The sequence below is a fragment of the Vigna unguiculata genome, chromosome 1, assembly GCF_004118075.2.
Source record: "Vigna unguiculata cultivar IT97K-499-35 chromosome 1, ASM411807v1, whole genome shotgun sequence".
NCBI classification, from domain to species: Eukaryota; Viridiplantae; Streptophyta; class Magnoliopsida; order Fabales; family Fabaceae; genus Vigna; species Vigna unguiculata.
In genome coordinates this window covers 5,268,357-5,287,245 of record NC_040279.1, presented here as the reverse complement: position 1 = coordinate 5,287,245, position 18,889 = coordinate 5,268,357, and the positions used below count along the sequence as shown (strand labels likewise).

The 18,889-nt window shown below is 33.2% G+C and overlaps 2 protein-coding genes across 2 annotated transcripts; both read right to left on the bottom strand.

Annotated features, from left to right (window-relative positions):
- Positions 1 to 868: 868 nt before the first annotated feature.
- On the bottom strand, positions 869 to 1,912 carry LOC114165482 (N-terminal acetyltransferase A complex catalytic subunit NAA10-like). The gene is made up of 2 exons (XM_028050113.1): positions 1,555 to 1,912; positions 869 to 1,341 (listed from the first exon to the last, which is right to left on the bottom strand). Exons 1-2 carry the CDS (start codon positions 1,852 to 1,854, stop codon positions 1,066 to 1,068), a joined length of 576 nt encoding a protein of 191 aa, XP_027905914.1. The 5' UTR covers positions 1,855 to 1,912; the 3' UTR covers positions 869 to 1,065.
- Positions 1,913 to 3,047: 1,135 nt separating this feature from the next.
- Positions 3,048 to 15,153, bottom strand: LOC114186146 (F-box/WD-40 repeat-containing protein At3g52030). The gene is made up of 9 exons (XM_028074209.1): positions 14,791 to 15,153; positions 14,502 to 14,684; positions 13,487 to 13,541; positions 12,410 to 12,508; positions 10,722 to 10,825; positions 6,121 to 6,210; positions 5,612 to 5,751; positions 4,192 to 4,276; positions 3,048 to 3,612 (listed from the first exon to the last, which is right to left on the bottom strand). Exons 1-9 carry the CDS (start codon positions 14,976 to 14,978, stop codon positions 3,243 to 3,245), a joined length of 1,314 nt encoding a protein of 437 aa, XP_027930010.1. The 5' UTR covers positions 14,979 to 15,153; the 3' UTR covers positions 3,048 to 3,242.
- Positions 15,154 to 18,889: the final 3,736 nt, after the last annotated feature.

The following is an 18,889-nucleotide window of genomic DNA, read 5'->3' as shown; positions in this document are numbered from 1 at the left end:
TTAAATTGAAATTACAAAGCGGATTAGCTGCTAATACAAGTTTTATGAATTTGAAAAACAAAAATGTATACAAACCAATAAGAAAAAGAAAAAGTAAAAGGAAAACCTCTGAAGAAACGGGATGTCTACACAGTTCTACTTTTGCCTACAAGAGGTTGCATTCTTAAAAGAGGAAATTCAAATACTATACCTAAATTAGGAAATAAGTAATAATGCAGTAAATATACTCCAAGAACGATCTCAATTTTTACTACCATGCATATGATTAATATTGCACCAACTGCATTCACACTTCTCATAAAAAAAATCAATGATCTAGCAGCTAAAAATTGAGATGAGCATAGGATGCTAAGACACACTGAAAAAATAGCCTCTTTTATTCGTCAAGATCCTTGTTATACTGACTCCACAATCACCCAATTCTTTCACCCGATTTGCATCAGAAATGAAAAAATACTCAATTTCAGTTAATCCACAGCAAGGAAGTAACACTCCATTAATAAGTAGCTTGGTACTGCAAATATTCATCCTCATTTTCTGTAATACCTAGTGAATAACTACAAGTAGTGGCATGAATCGCCACTTCAAAACATGAAGCTACAGTGGCATAAAACACAAAGTATAACCGCTACTATGAAGAAAGCAGTAGAACATCCAACAAACCTTTTTCCCAGCAAAACTGTAGACAGTAGTGGCCACAACAGCAACAGCTATGCTGATACCATGGTGCAACACAAATGAAGCTCCAGTAGAAGATCAATGCCGCTCCACATAGCACGACACCAATCTATAGTGCCTGCAAGAAAAAACTGCTGACAGCAAGTCCTCAAGTGCAAATAAAATAATTCCCGTGACAAAAAACAACAAAGACACCAAATCGCAGCAACCCTGTTATTCATTCAGGCATCACGAAGCCAAAACCAAGACAGCAAACAAAAAATTGATATCAAAATGAGGCAACACAGCCCAATAAATCTACAACAAGTTTGCACAACACAATTCAACCACAGCCTAATACTTCAAACCAAAAGTCTCATTTCGTTCCACTACTTTTTAACCATTCAATCAAGTGGCTTTGGCATTCCCCTTGACCTCTCCGGAACAACACATGCCTCCATGTTCGTGATGGTGGTGGTGGTGATGGTGATGGTGGTGATGATGGTGCTGCTGATGCTGCTGCTTCCCCTTGAGCTGCTTCCTCATGTCATAAGCATCCTCTCCGTCCGCATAATACTTAGCCTCCACATCATGAATCTTGTACCCCAAGGTCTCCGTGTACAAATTGAAGGCCGCGCGGTTGCTCTTGCGCACGTGCAGGGACACGTACTCGGCACCAAACACCTGTGTGGGAGAATCCAATACAAGACCGAGAAAACAAATATATGTAAATATACTTAGCCTGATTCAAATTCGGTTCTATATTTTACAAAATCCAGAATTGGAACCCTAAATCCTAAATTTTATTCTCTCAATTTTTAATTACCAGTGATTTTAGTCCCTGAATATTTTGAGGCAATATAATTGATCTATTGAAAGATAGAAGAAGTGATGTACCTGCTCCATGGCGTTCTGTGCGGCGGTCATGAGTTTGGTGGCGAGACCGAGTTTGCGGTGGGTGCGGAGGACGGCGAGGGAGGTGATGTGGCCGTGGCAGTCGGTGGTTTCCTCCTCCATCTTGGCGAGGACGTAGCCGACGATGCGACCGTTGTAGTCCTCGGCGACGTAGAGAAGCTGAGGCCATGAGAGGATGTGATAGAAGTAATACTTCATCTGGTAGTTCTCAGGGAGGCAGAAGAGGTTGCACGCCTGCATCGCCAGAAGGTCCTTCACCGTCGCCTTCCTTATGCACACCATTTTCTTTCCCCTTTCCCTAACTCTCTTCGCTAGCTATCGCTTCTTTCACTAAGGTACCAACACTGCACCCAATAAATAAAATGATTAATGCTAATTTTGGATATCTTTTTTTTTTTTAGAGAAAATATTTTGTTTTGGATTTTAGTTTTACATTTTTATTTTATATAAATGTATTTTATTTTCAATTTCATCTTGTTACTTTTAAAACATCTTGTTCCGCTCAAGTTTCTCAAATATTTTTATTGTTAGAGTTATTTACTCTATAATTAAAAAACAACTAATAACAAAAATACAATGACAATTACATAATAAATAGTTAACGTTTTATGATTGGTTGTGTATTAGAGGATTGGGTTATTTGAATATTATGAATAAAATTGTGGAAGAAAAACTTAGACTGTAGTTACAATAGTAAAATAAAACACGCACCAAAATAATACAATTTTTTTATATATTTTAAAAATATAAACGCGATTGTAGGGGAAATTACATATATAGTTATAGATTCTGCAAATTTAGTTTCTTTATTTTCTGTCATGTATGAAATTTTTAATTTTTTACTGTGTAATTTTATTTATTTACTTTGTTAATTGTTTACTGTGTAGCTATCTCCATGCTTTTTTTTTTCTTCTGCAAAATGATGCATAGTTTAATTAGATTACAAAAAACACCCAAAAGTATAGTATAGGCTTTTTTTTTTAATAACTCATATCAAGCATCATTATGGTACACACAAAAATAATTTATTAAAAAAAGAAATAAAAAATATCAAAAACCAAACCAAACTCATGATGAAAAACTTACAGAATAAATTTCCTCAAAAAGAATTAAATAAAGGGGCTTTATACGTATTATGAAAAAACTCCACACTAATAACAAGAGATCAAACCACTTCATGTCTAATCTTTTATCGATCATAAAATTTGTAAGCTTAAAATGATTTCCTTTATGAAAAAATAAAAAATGTGAGATACCTCATCTATCTACCTTTAAGAGATCATGAGAACACCTTGAGAATAAGTAAAAACTTAACAAATCTAAAAATAATCACACTCCAACCACACACCTCTATAGCTACCAGCCAAGAGATCTTAATAGCTAAAATGATACCCATAAGAATAAAATTTATTGTTATTTTTTTTTATAAAACTCTTCCACGATAGAAATTCTATTTAGAGAACGGAGGCTCAAACTACCCGAAATTATGAACCAGAGCTTTATATGATGCACAAGAAGGCGATCATAGCTTAACAAAATTCACGGATTGTACAATGGTTATAATTCTTTAGAACGATAAACTTTTCTTCGTCACTCTAGCTCTTCGAAAAGATAATTATTATTTACAAACACTGTTCAGAAAATTAAATACTTACTTTTACAAAGAAATGTCAGCTTTCGAATTTCCATAATCTGATATCATTGGTATTGTGTGTGGTAACAATCTTCTTCATTCCAACAGCGAGGCATGTAATAGAAGGTCGATCGGTCCTAGGTACGAGGGGCTCAATATTTATGATGTTATCTTCGGGCAACCTCTGCCCTTTTCTTCTTTGAATGAAACCAGAAGGACTTTGAAATGTTGATAACAATCTATCACCCACAACAAAACAAGAAACAGTTTTGCCATCGTTCTGATTTAGCAATCTTAAGATGCCATCTATTCCACCAACGACTAATGTTGATGTGTCATTCTGCATGTGCTGTAGGGAGTATATAACATTAGGACTCACTCGGTTGCTCCACAACAGTTTCCTTGTTCTGCATGAAATGGACAAACAAGGTTGAGCATATGATTAAACAAAATAGAGAACACTTTGTCGTGATTAAACTGAAACGGGTCATTAGTGGCTTATGCTTGCAGTAGAAACAATTTCTGTTCCAGATAAAAAATGACTTGCTATCACTGCCCTCAACTAAGTTCGTGTTGTAGTTAATGTCCTAGGAACAAACGTTTTATTTTTCCCATTCTTACCTTGTCTGAGACATAAAAGTTCCAGCACTAATCAATAATGTAATGGAAATACGAAAATTCCAAATTTCTGGGAATGAAACAACTCATTAGAGCCAGAGAAGATATAATGTGCTTCATTACAGCAGTCTTAATTTCTTTAGGAGTTTCCTACCCTTTTAGGATGTTCATAAACGTTATATCAGCTTCAGATAATTTTTTTAGTAAGTCATTACTTTGTCTATTTAATTCCCTCTAACAAAGAAGACTAAAGCTGTTCTCAAACAAATTCATATAATCAATATACTTTTTGTTGTAGCAGCGTGTAACACCTGTAGTGCACGAATGCACCTTAGGAGCAACCTTTATTACACTATTGCGGTATTTACCTAAGGTCCCAACAATATGCACGTCCAACAGCTGATCCTGCGAACAGTAGCTGAGAGGAGGGATTGAAGCACATGGTCCTTATGCCTGTGAGAGAAAAATCGAATCAGACTAGAAATGTATAGTGCTTTTATAATATTGGCTACAACTAATCACGGCACTCCATAGCATACAAAAATAATATCCTCAATATATAAAGATCAACAAAATATTTCACCAAATAAAACTGGTCCACCAAAAAAGAGCATTATAAACTTCAACTAAAGTACCATTGGTCCATAAGTACTGGAGTGTACCAATAGAACCATGTTAGAATGGAAGTGCTAACCATGCACCTGAAAAAGTAAGGAGAAGTCTTTTTTTTTTTTCAAGATTAAATGCTGAAGAAAAAAAAAACCATGGGATTGACTATGTGTGAAACCATTTGGTTCAAACAGTTGCTAAAAGAACTCAAATTTGTGAAGATTACAAAAGTCACAAAATGTGATATTCAAGCTCCTTGCATATCTCCATGGATCCACTGTTTTATATGAGCACCAAACACACTAAAATAGATTATCATTTCATCAGGGAGATCTTATCTATATAGGTATCATCACTTGCTTAGTAAAACAAATGACGAGTTAGGATATGTTTTCACCAAGTCTTTGAGAAAGGTCCTTGGACGAATTAGATATACAATAATACAACAAACTTGGTGCACATTTCCTATTTGCTCTAGCTTGAAAGGGGGGTGTTTAATTAAAGTAATTTTTGCAATTCATTTTATATATATAGTAAGGATGACAAAGTAGACCATACCTTCGGAGCTGGTCTAATAGCCTGCCACAATTTGGCAAGACAGGTTGGTACTTTGGCTGGAGTCAGCTCTCTTTGACTCGCCTCGCCAACCCTTCTTTTTAAATTAAAACTTAAAATGAAAAAATAGTTTAAAAAATTAACACTTTTTTGTATTATTTGAAAGGATACACATATGCTATAATATTGTAAATTAACATTTGTAACTTAAGTTTCCATTATTAAATATAATAGAGTAATTTAACGTGTAAAAGTAATAGTCCTTTTAATTTATCCAATTAGAGACATAAAATAACCAATTAAGGACTCAAAATATTTAAATAACTAAGTGTGCTTTAAAATATTATATATATATATATATATATATATATATATTATAATAAAAAATTAAATTATAAAAAAATGGCTGTGGATCAAGATTTTTCAGCCGGTAAAACCATGGTAGGTCAACTTCCCTTGTCCCAATTTTAGCGGATTAGGTCAAAACGGGCCAAGCTGGCCATTCTGCCACCCTTGCATAAAACAGCTAGTAAAATTTGAACACAGAATTCATCCATTGTCTCTCACTTTTCTCTTCCCCTGACTTTAACCAACAAATGCCAATTGAAAGGGATAAATTTTTACCTCTGGCATCACTTGTTCTAAGTGTTGCTACCTGCTGAACAGAGGATGGATCTGATATTCTTATACTCCCTGAGGTGGAGCCACTTACTATCAATCGATCTTCGTTCAAACATAAGCATGTTATCGGTAAAGGGTGCACTCTGCAGATACCAAGTTGTGCACATCATTAATGCTACATGACATCTTTAGGATACAAGCAATATAAATGAACCAACTTAAAAGAATGAGATTATTATTTTTGTTTTTGAATGGTATTATTTGTTCCAAGCCACCAAAAAAATGACTACACCATTCCTATTCAACCAATGTTGATGGGAACCCGGGTATTATGGGGTGCCTAAGTCCACATCAAGTAGTATGGAATACTCATTGAAGTATTTAAGTGATCATCCCCCCTTTAATAGCTAACTTGAGAGGGTGAATTTACCAAGTGCATGGATACATATCAAATATTAAATGTTGCTGACCAGTTTTGGACAGAAATCAACATAAGAAAATCTACAAAATACCTTATTATTTGAGAACATCTCCTACTGTACATGTCAAAAACACGAACAGCTCCATCATCACACCCAACCACAGCTTCTGGATCAACGTAGCTGAAAGCACAGAACAGAAGATAACTTTCAGATATGATATTTAAATAGCTTTTCGTCTTCTGTTGAATACTGATTATCTTCTGCTCTACAACTTTAATAAAGCTTCTTTTAAACCCTTGTCCTTCTTTCTTGCTGGTTTTGTAAATGGCCACCCTTGGTTGTGTTTAGTATGTTCTAGAACCTAGTTTCTCTATCTCTAGGACACCCACTATCACCACAAAGAAACTCAATGGTAAAAATTATTTATCATGGTCTGCCTCTATGGAACCTTGGTTCCTTAGTCAAGGATACCATGAACACCTAGAGAAAGAGGATAGCAGAGGATCAGCAAAGAGTGATGCTCAAGAAGAAGCTTGACTTCCAGGTTTGTGTTGTAGTGTGGCAATATGTAGAACCACAAACTTTAGGGATCTCAAAACCTTTAACACTTGTTCATTTTGGAAAAATAGAAAAATATTGCTAATGATAAACAACATCTATACAACTCAACTAAGAAAATAGCTCCTCTCTAATACACCAACATTGACATCACTACTCATCTAGCTCAAGTTCAGTCTGAAGTAGAAGAATTGAAAATGTTTTAGATGTTGATTCATTAGAAGGAATTAGACAAAGATTGACAAGCTATATAAAGCACTGATCCTATGAAGTTTGCATTCATATTTTGATCACATCACATCCACAACCAGACACTGCTGAGTCAAGAAACTCCCTCTTTTACTCAGTAAATTCTATGATTTTTCAGACTGTGACTATTAAATATATAGGGCGGATAGCAGGGATCGAACCTGCGTCTTTTCCTTGGCAAAGAGAAATTTTACCATTCGACTATATCCGCATTTTCATTGTACTTGATATAGTTTCTATTTGTATACAGATACACCTGATATTCTATTAGGGATAATTAAAAAGAAATGTACATAATAGGAATGGCAAAGTGGGTTGCAGCCTAGAGGCCGGCCTGCCAAAATCAAGGCAAACCGGGTTGAAAATTTAAACCTGCCAGCCCATTTTTGCCCAACTCACCTAACTGGCCAAATTGGCAGGAAAAACGGGCCAACCCACTGGCATTTTTTAAATTAAAAAATAAAATTAAAATAAAAAATAATTTAAAAGATTAGTTTTCCTATATTATATTTCTTTAAGAATGCAAATATACAATAGTATTATAACTTAAACCATTAAAACTTACAAATTGCGTTCTAATTATTAATTATAATAGAGTAAGTTAACATGTAATGTATATATAATGACTATTTTAATTTATCCAATTAAAAACATTAATTAATCAATTAAAAACTTAGAAATGCTTATAGGATTAAATATGCCTTTAATATATATTTATAAAAAAATCTATATATATAAAAACAAATTTTAAAAGTAAAATTAAAGAAAAAGAAAATATTGGCAGCTCGCCATCCTATCCTTTGGCAGGGCAGGTTACATACTATAGCCCAGACCGGGCCACAACAAGCCGAGCTAGCCCATTTTGTTACCCCTAACTAAGCATGTAAAAAGGGAAAGTTCAACCAAAGTGGTTGAATCCTATGCAATGATTTCTTCCTTAGGAAGAGGTTGTGGAAATCGAGGAGATAGTCTTAGTCACCCTCAATGTTCCTATTGAGATAAGATGGGCCATACTCAAGAAAATTGGTACTCTCTCCATGACTTTCTAGGAAATACAACAAATTTATCTGTCTAAAAAATTTAAATTTAAGGTCTCTCGAGGATTACTTCCCAGAATATACCAGAAAACCACAAATATTTCTTCTACTCTCAATGTTTCAACAACATATATTTCTTCATCAATTACTAATCAAAATCCATGGATTATTAACTCAGGTACTTCTGAATCTGATCACACAACTGCTAATGCTGCTTTATTTTCTTCCATGTCACCCCTTAAATTTTCTAACCTTATTACGTTAGCTAATGGGTCCAAAATTGCTTCCAAAGGAATTGACCAAGTTTCCCATTCTCATTCACAAAATTTAAATTTTGTTCTATATAATCCCTGACTGACCTTTTAATCTAATCTCTCAAATCAATTAAAAAACTCCTTAAATTGTTATGTAACATTCGATTTGATTCTTCTATCATTCAAGAACGTTGATCAAATGATTGGCATAGGACATGAATCCCAAGGTCTATATTATTTTGCAGCACAACCATTTGTATCTTGCGTTTCTGTTTTGCCCCCTAAGCTTTTTCATGATCAATTGATCACCCCAATTTGTCAAAGTTAAAAATTTTGGTTCCAAGTCTCCAGAAATTGGAAATGTTAGATAGTGAGTCATGTCACTTGGGAAAATATGTTAGGTCTCCTCTCCAAAACAAACTGAAAAGGATGTAACTGAACTTTTGCTACCAATTCAAATATATTGGGTCCAAGTCATGTTTCATGGTTTAGTTGAATATATTTTGTTTCTTTTATTGATGAATATCCACAATGTAGTTGGGTATACTTTTAATTAAAGATAGATCTAAACTTGTCTATTTTTATGTCTTTCTTCAATAAAATCAAGAACTAGTTTGGGAAACAATTAAAACTTTTTGAAGTGATAATGCCAAAGAATTTTTATCCTCGAATTGTCATCCTCCTTATCTTCACATGACATTTCACATCAACCTACGTGTTCTCGTACACTTCAACAAAACGGAATATCTAAAATAAAATCAGACATTTGATGAAAACTGTAAACACCCTAATCTTTAATGCAAATGTTCCTACATACTATTGGGGTGATACCATGCTCACTACATGTATTTTAATAAATAGAATGTCCTCTTCACTTGAAAATCAAATTTCTCACTCCATCATTTTTCCAAATGAACGGCTGTCCACTTGAAAATCAATGTCTTTGGGTGTACATGTTTTCTTCATGATGTTTCACTAGAATTGGAAAAGTTGTTTGTTAGAACTATTAAATGTATTTTCTTAGGATAAACTAGAAGACACTCCCACGGAATGGATCCTAATGTCAAATTACTACCCAATCAAGGGAGCCCTTATCAGGTCCTAGAAAATATAGGACGTTGGTTGGCAAACTAAACTATCTCCCATTCATTCATCCATATACTTCTTTTGTTGTGAGCATGGTGAGACAATTCTTGAACACTCCTTGCCAAGACCAATCAGGTGCATTCCATCAAATATTGAAGTATACTAAAAGTGTTCTAGGAAAGGATGATAGAAAAATCAATCCAAAATAGAAACAGAAAAGAATAATGTAGTATTTGGAAACTGTATTATTGAATACGTGAAATGAGCACACAAGGCTCAACTCGGTATACTATCTTTTCCAAGTCTATGACTCCTCCAGAGAGACAGCTCTCTTACCCTATTCCATAACAAACTCTCCGTGCTTCCTTCTCTTTCCTCCCCTCTCAAATACCTGAATTCCCACTAATTCAAGATCCCTTGCCACGTCACTACCCTCTTAAATAATTACTATTCTTTGGGCCTGCTTTCTTTTTTCTAGAATAAACCTTCCCAACTTTGGGCCTTACACTAACATGGTCTTCTCCACTACCTTTTTTCCGTTGTATTGTATCAGCCCATCCTCAAGTATTTTATCAGAAAGGGTCTTATTTACAAAGTCAAGGGACAAGCTCAGATAGTTGGATACTTAGATACCAACTGGTCTAGTTCAGCCAGTGATAGGTGATCCACTTTTGCGTAATTGGGGATTGATAAGAGGAAATTTAGTATCTTAGAAAGCTTAAGTAGAAGAATACAAGTCTATGTCTTTAGTAACTCGTGGTTTCTTATGTTATGGATAAAACAACCACTTATAGAACTCAATTTTGGAGGGGTTACAACAATGGTATCGATCTATGATACTCAAGCAACTTTACATATTGCCTCTAATCCAATATTACATGAGAGGAGTTGAGGTTGATCATCAATTCATCAGGGAGAAGACTGAGTCAGGATTTATGATGCAAACTCTGTCAACTCTACTGACCAGTTAACAAATGTCTTCACCTAATCTGTGAGGGGACCAAGAATAGGCTACATACGCAAAAAGCTTGGTACATGATTTATATGTTTTAGCTTGAGAGAGTGTTAAGAATCAGATTAACATATTTTGTTTATTATAATAGTCATGTAATCCTTACATTAGAGGAAACAAAATATCCTCTATTCATGCATAATAAATATAGCGAGTCTGTATAAGCTCATCCATTGAATATTCAGACACAGTATTCAATCCAATTTTTCTGTGTTGTCGATTTCAACAGAATCTATTTCTATTACTAGGATCAATGTCTAGGATAGCTAAAGAGGCAGACTCACGTACAGTGGCTTATCATTATCCAAGAGAGTTACATACCCTAATTAGTTCTCTTAAACATAATTCAACCTGATTCTGACTGACTATAACAAAGATCCTATTGAGTGCTTAATTCAGGCAATTCACCACATATTATTATTCAACTAAATAGATTCCCAACTTACTACTCCACACAAAAAGATAAGAATTGAAAAAGAGTGTTGTTTAGTTTACCGCATGCATGAACCTTTTACAAATTTGCCTTCAAGTGAAGGAAATATGCTTCTTTTTCCATTCCGCCGCCATATGCATAAATGACTACCAATTAGACCAACAATCTGAAAATAAATTTTTGGAGTTCAGGAACCATAAAGGATACATTCTTACACAAGTCAGCAACTTCAAGAAACTTAAATTGACCCCAGCACTTTTTAGGCAAATTAACAGTATAAATTAAAAGATGTAGCAAAAATAAAATAACACTGGCCTTCAGATGATTTGCAGTACAACTAAATTACATAGAAAATTTCAAACAAATACAGGACACAACATTCATGCAGGTGATAACTCTAGCATTGAGTGTTTGACCTAGATTAGACAAAGGACTGGAGCCCAATCAGCCCAGACAAGCTCTACAGAGTGTACTGGGATGTTAGTAGCAAGAGGTCCCAAGTTGGATGTTGTACCCCTGGCTGAGCCGATCTTTACTCGGTCTAATCAGCCGAACTTTTCGCAACGCGTCAGCTAGAAGGCTCGCTCTTGACCTGTCTGCCACGTCGAGAAACCGAAATACTCGGTATATTCGGGAAAGCTGACCACTACCTCCTAAATCCTTGGTAACTTACCCTCCACGATGTTCAGGGAAACTGGACCACGACCAGGGGCGACAAGGATATAAAAAGGGAAAAAGGGGGCCCAGGGAAAAAACAAGAAACCAGTGGAGAAAACACAGACTCTGTTCAAGGAGGACTCGAGGCAATCCGATAAGGTCTCCTTCCCCCCCCCCCAGAACAGATGTGTAGGACTTTAGTGTGAGGATTATAAAGACCTGGGCTCTCCCACTATATAGCTAGCTTTTGTAAAGCAATTCTCTCAAGATTATTATGAATTAGATGATTGGTATCAGGGCATTATAGTTGAAGAAATTACCAAAGTATGTATTTGTATAAAGTTTACAAGACTCATATCTACTGAAGAAAGACCAAAACTGCATTCAGATCAATAGAAATAAAAGAATAATAGAGTAGTTAAGTAATCCTGTTTTATAGTTACTTTTCTGTTATAGTTTCAGTTACGACACAGTTACTTTACTGTTACAGTTTCAGTTGTACAGTTACTTTCTTAGAAATTCTAATGATTTGTTATCTGCTGAGTGACAAGTTCGTAGTAGCTTGCAGTGCAAGTATTACTGGACTATAAATAGCTTCATCTCTCTTGTATAAATTTAGTTAAACAAGAAACTTCTTCATCTTGTCACTCTCACCCCCTTTTCTATCCACTATGAACTCTATTAAAGGGAAACAAATCTGAGCAGTTTGAGAGTGCTGATCTCCCAGAACAAGAGTTCAACCCAATTTCTTCTTATCTTCCTCTACCAGCAGACTTCACTGTTTACAGTTCCTCCCAACTGCATCAGGTGTCATGATGTCACACTCCACAGCCAAGACAGAGTTAGTTGCCTATTCTCCCTCCCAAGTTCTGATTGGGTATTCTTCCTTCTCCTTGTACATCACTGAAGTCTTACATATGAAGGATATGATAACTAATGAAATAAGTTGATTAAATTTCATAGTAACGCTTTTCATTCCCAATAAAGAAAAATATTTAAAACAGGTGGTATCATATGATTTACTGATACAATGAAATTCCTTATATGTGCTCTGGAAAGTTAAATCGATAAAGCATTCATTCAATTCATTCACCTTGCTCTCATCAAAATCAAAGTCAATTAAAGGGAACGTATCTGGGATTGAGTGTTCTTCTATGCACTTTTGGCTGTCTAATGACCAGAGACGAATAACCTGTCATAATGCCATGGAAATAATTAGTACAAGGCCTAATGTAGTCAGAAACTATATCATACTATTTGTAATAAGACTCACACTAAGCAGAAAAAGCTCTTATATTTATAGAATACAAATCAACTAAATTGTTACTTCAGAAATGACCAGATAATTTCATAATGATGTCAATCAAATTGAAGAACAATTGATAGTTGATTGCCTTGTGATACGTACCCAAGCACTTAGAGAAGTCACCCTTAAAATCTAGACCAAGAACTTACTCCATTGAGAATCTCATATACTACTCAATATGGGGTTTAGAAACCTATAATATCATAGCACAACCCCAAAGACTTAATGTCTCGTACTCACTCTACAACACTTCATTTGGTAACACTTCATGCCAGATAATCTTTTATGGTATATAAATAATATGTAGTGAACAAATAAAAAAAAAAGAATGAAAAAGAATGTCAATTTCCTCAATAGTCAGAACCCTCCATAGGTAGCCCTTTTCAAGACTTTGACAACCAACTCCGATACCAATCTATAAGTACCCAAGCCCTTGGGAAAGAACCAAACACTTAAATACTCCACTGAGGATCCCATACTATTCAACGGGGATTTAGGCACCCCAAAATACTCAAGTCCCAATCCCTTTATAACATTGTCAATTTGTTGCGATATATATAAAATACAAGTTCCTCAATCAATGTGAGATCTTCATATATTTGTCTTGTAAATGGTGGAGATGTATATTGATGTACTGTTATTCATAACAACCAAATTATCAACTTACTAATTGTAAATTTGTACTTTGTATGAGACATGCAAGTCTCAAAAAGTTGAGACACAAAAACAGTTATAATCCACGTTCAAGAAGTTGGTAATCTCTGGAACAGACAGTAAACATTTTGTGCTATGCCAGCAGCTTAGGGAATGAAACCTTTTGAGAATCAGAAATTGGAAATATAGAAGATAAAATGCCACCCATACCTTATCACCCACGCCAGTACCTAGCACGCCCATTTTCATTCGGCACTGAGCAACCCTGAATTGAAAGGTAGGTATTGGCAATCAATATAAATCTTGCATGTTAACTTGGTGAGCAGTTATAACTCAGACACAAACAAAAGGGCATGCTATAATGCACTGAATATAGATTAGTCAACTTATGCCCAAAGATTCATCAATACTTATGGAAGCCGTGATGGTTGCAGCAGACATATTGAGAGCATGGGACTAATGCTACTAGAGAAGGGAAGGAAAAATTATGGGAGTAAAAATTCTTTACTTACCAAGAAACTCAGAAGAATCATGCAAAATTATATCCTAGCATTAACATTCACTTCAATAAAATTTTAAAAGTGCTTCAAGTTTTCTATTTTGAAAAACATGAATAATTGTCAAAAAAATGTTAAAGTTCTATTTATGGATTACTAAATGAAAGCCATGCACTTACGACAACAAAATAGGGCCTCATTTGGACTTGGCCAATAAACAGATCCACACTAATAAACCATCCATTCCCAAATACCTCATTCGATTCAACGACTTACTATCATGTGAAAAAGCACCATCTAATGACTAATGCCTCCCAAATGAATATTGAACCCAATGTTACAAATATTATTCCAATGGCAGATTCCAGAACGTTTCATGATGTTGAAATGACACACATCATAATGTCTGGACTTGCTCCTTTTATGCAAACAACGTGCAAATGTAAATTTGTGAAACTATGTTAAGAGCACAAAGCTGTTAGAAATTTGTTTTGCTCTATATAAAGAAAATCTACATACTCTCATCATAACTTTCCAAATCAAGCAATTACACAATAGTTTATTCTCTGAAAGTCCTCTCTCACTCTGGATATCTATGACCTTTGGCAACATCGATCAGGTGTCACTTGCATCTCTTCACAATTTTGTGATAACGTCACGAAATCAATTGTTATGTTAAATAAAGAGATTGAAAACATTACTAAAGTGCAAAAGGGAAGATTAGGTACGTAGTTGAATGACCCTTCCACTGATCAACGTAAATGCCACCACGTAGAAGAGCCAATCTATGCTGCTCCATAGCTATCTCTCCTAAAATCACCCTCAAGGGCTTTCCGGTAAATTCAGAAGACGAATTCTTCACGTTCCTCTCACAAAACTCTCGCAGCGACCGGGTCTCGATGATGGCGTTCCTTCAAGAATACGCACGCTCGAATTTCAGTAAAGCACGTGCGAATTGAGGATAATTTGATTGAAATTGATTGTATAAAAAACAAAGAGTGGAAGTTGGCGAGGTACCATAGTTTGCAAACGAGGGAGCAGCGAACGAGGTCGAACATGTCGAGGAGAGCGAAAATGGTGCACACGATGTCGGGGTCTAGAGACAGTATGTTGGTCGGAGTTTTCCGCCGTTTATATATTTGGTCGGCGGTGGTCGGAGAAGGACCGTTCTTCGCCGCCGTGAAACTCCGTTGATGTTTGTTCATTTTTAAAAGAAGGGAATCAAAATCACAGTGACAAGGAGCAAATGGTGAAGGAAGAATTGGAAGAGAAGAACGAGACCAAAAGGTGACCTTAAAAAAAATGGGCGGATACGTGTACCCACACCACTCCCACCACTCCAATACGAGTCACTGTTAGGGGTGGAAAATGGGGGCAAAGGCCGATTGAAATTTTCAATCTATCAAAATCATTCACAGGCTAAAAGTGGGCCAGTGACCCGATTTTTATTTTTATTTTTTTTAAATTAAAAATTAAAATAATTTAGGGAATTCTATTGTTTATATTGTATTTTTTTTAAATATAAATATTTAAATAATATTGTAATTTCAATTATCAATACTAACGATTAATTATTAATTATAATAGATTATATTTTAAGTAAATATAATAATTATTTTAATTTATCCAATTAAAAACATTAATTAATTAAAAATTTAAAAAATATTTATATTATTAAATATACTTTTAATAATTATTTATATGTATATATATAAACAAATTTTAAAAATAAAAATTTTAACAAATACATAAATAATTAAAAAAGAAAAAGTGGTTGATGAGTCCTTCGGTCGATTACATTTTTTACCACCTTTAATCATTGTGTATATCTTGGCATTAACAAAATTTTGGTAAATTGAAACAATGTGGTGGCAAAGGGTAAAAAGGTAATTGGAGTTGGATTGAATTTTCTAAAAGAGTATCGAGATTGTTCAAGATTAGAGATAGCAAATAAACTTGTTTTTGTGGGTATTGTCCGAACTCGTCCTCGTATTGACGGGAAATTTCTGCATTGATTGGGTATAGAGAATTCCCAACTTTTTCAATTGGGTATGGAGAATCTCCGACTTTTACAATTAGGTATGGGGATGGGTATGGGAATGTACATATCCTGCCATAATACCCGTCCTCGCCATATATTCATCTCCGTTTAAATTATTGAAATATTCATAATTAATTAAGTAACTATATATATATATATATATATATATATATATATATATATATTTCTTCTAATTATTTGGTTTGTCATAAAACACATTCGCATCTTCAATATATTTTTCATCTTATCATAACCTTTATGTGATTATGTTAAGATGATATATGTGAATTAAAAAAAAAATTATGTCTCACATTTGAATATTTTTATTATTTTTTAATACTTTTATTTATTTTATATTTTCCTTTCACATGAGAATGTTTAATACTCTGAATTTAAGTGTTTAATAACATAAACATTTCATTTACTAGGTAATATAAAAAAATATTTACTTATTATTATTAATTTTTGTTTCATTTGAAGAACTTTTGTTTAGCTAAAACAATTTTCGTTATTTCTCAATCATTGAGTATGTATGTTGATATTTGAAAAGTTTTCTTAGATGTCTAAGGTATTTTTCATCTTATCATGTCCTTAGTTATACATTTGTTTTCCTTTGTGTTATTTCTTTCAATAGTCTCTCAAATTGTTTCTAAGACACAAATTTGTTAATTTTTTTATATTTTTATTTATTGTTTATTTTCATCATGTACAATATTATTTCGATATATTTTATCTATTTATTTTTTATTTTCTAATTCATTATCAATCATGCTATATTTTTTTTACTATAATTGTATAAATAAATTTTATTTACTGCAATATAAAAATTTAAAAATTTAATGTAATTATCATGAATATTTTTTTATCACCATCCAACATACATTGAAGTTCAAAAGATATAAGATCTATGTTAAAATTTTATTATTATGTTTATTATTTGTTCTTTGTATCATTTTGATCAAGGATGTATTATAACTTTTATTAGTGTATAAAAAATAGATTTATTAGAATTTTAAAAATTGAAGTAAACAAACATTTAAAATATATTTTAATTTAAACATTTGTTTTCCTTTTATATTTTTAAATTTTATCAAATAGGTTTCATTAATGTTTGTAGTTTGCAAATTTAATAAATGTTTTGGTTTTCATAAAATTTTATTTGGTATTCTAATATAAAATGTAAACAATTATAATTTATTTCAAATTATTTGATATCGAAGAAACAATCATCCTCTAATATTGAATATTTGATAATATTATGTTTTTTTACCGTAATTTTTTATTATTTTATAAAAAATAATTAAAATTAATATTGGAGTAGTAAGAAAACGGGTGTGGGTATGGGTACAAGATTATACCCGTTACCCGGTGGAGATGGAAATGGGACAAAAGTTTGATACTCGTTGGCTTTGGGAATGAGGATAGATTTTTTCTAGTGGCGGAACTTGACCAAAACTTTTAGGGGACCAAATTATATTTGTTATATATAAATTATTTTTTTTAATTTAAAAAAATATTTTCTTACATCATTTTTTATTCAAAATATTCATTAACTTTTCAATCTTCTAGTAGTGCAATTTGATTTTAAAAATAATAAAGAAATGATGGTGAAAATTGAGATGGAAATAAAATGAGAGGAAGAGATGGAAACATGGAAGAGAAAAACCAAATAAAAAAATATAAAAAATTATAATAGAGAAAAAATATGATTTTGAAATTAAAAAAAAAATCCAAACTAAATTAATATAAATAAGATAATAATATACAAATAAAGTAATAATATATAAATAAAATAATAATATATAAATATTTTTTTTAAATATATAAAATAAAGTAAAATAAAAATCAATTAATGTAAATAAAATAATAATATATAAATATTATTTTTTAAATAACAAAAAATGCAAAAATAGAAATGGTTGGGGGAGCCCTGGCTCCCCTATGTCACAACCTTGTTCCGCCTTTGATTTTTTCTATGAGGATGGGTATGGGATAGCGAAACCCGTCCCCGTCCTGTCCCGTTGCCATCCCTATTTGAGATTCACTTAGAATTTCATCTGTTGTACGTGTACGAGCTTTCAACATGTAAAAGCTATGGGGAAAGTAAAAACTAAAATGAAAATTTGAAGGTTGTCTAGAATCCTAATGTCCACTCTAGTTCTTTCTCTATCAAAATTGTAGTCTTTGAGAGAGAAACGTGCAGTGTTAATGCCTCATTCACGGGAAAGGTGTAGGTTCCTCAATACAAAGTTGAGTAGTTCATAAATTGGTCTTGCCTATTAGGGCTCTTTGACACTTCAACTTTTGATATGTTGTGATATGTGCTTCCGATACATTTCAACTTTTGATATGTTGTTATATGTGCTTCCGATACTTTATCTCTTTCTCATTCACCTCCAATTCTATATTTGTTGAATTGTTATTATTGATTGAGTGTTTCTAGAACAATACTTTATTGTTGTATGGAAACATTTTTTTCAAAAATACCTTAGTTAAATTAGGTTATAAAGGTGGTTATGCAGCTTATAAAGATGGTTAATTGATCATGTGATATTGGACAAGTAGTTGGACTTGAATAACATAGTTTATAAAGCTTTGAATTCATATTTATTTAGTGGTTAACAATCATTGATATTTTGTTGAAAAATACTTTATTAGTTGTTGTCTTACATTCTAAGAAAACAATGTGCGTTAAGTCATTTCAAAAAGGTTGTTAAATAGGATATTGACTTTGTTAAATGAACATATACCTTTGGGGAACTAGTAACCACTTCAGCTTTGATAATGGAGATAGGAAAATTAAGAATTCCATATTTTATTGAAAGGTTGAAAGTTTCCGGAATAAGAGGTTTTTAACCCAAGATCCAACAAATATTTTGAGTTGAAAATATGTGGGTTAAATTAGTTGATATATAAAAGTGGTTAAATATGTTATCAAGTTGGTTAAGTGATAATATGAATATAGTCCATGTCCAAAACTTTGATTCATTTTGGTCATTTTAATTCAATTACGTTAACTGTTTTGAGATGCTGAAGTATTTCCCAATAGATATGGAATCAGGAATGTATAAACGG

What these genes read in the sequence shown, in the direction of transcription:
- LOC114186146 (XM_028074209.1), bottom strand. Translation starts at nt 14,978, where the DNA reads ATGAACAAACATCAACGGAGTTTCACGGCGGCGAAGAACGGTCCTTCT. An exon ending in TGGAAGGGTCATTCAACTAC is followed by an intron (nt 13,542 to 14,501) that starts GTACCTAATCTT and finishes CTTTCAATTCAG; the next exon opens with GGTTGCTCAGTGCCGAATGA. An exon ending in TAGAACAAGTGATGCCAGAG is followed by an intron (nt 4,277 to 5,611) that starts GTAAAAATTTAT and finishes TTTCTCTCACAG; the next exon opens with GCATAAGGACCATGTGCTTC.
- LOC114165482 (XM_028050113.1), bottom strand. Translation starts at nt 1,854, where the DNA reads ATGGTGTGCATAAGGAAGGCGACGGTGAAGGACCTTCTGGCGATGCAG. An exon ending in CACAGAACGCCATGGAGCAG is followed by an intron (nt 1,342 to 1,554) that starts GTACATCACTTC and finishes TCTCCCACACAG; the next exon opens with GTGTTTGGTGCCGAGTACGT.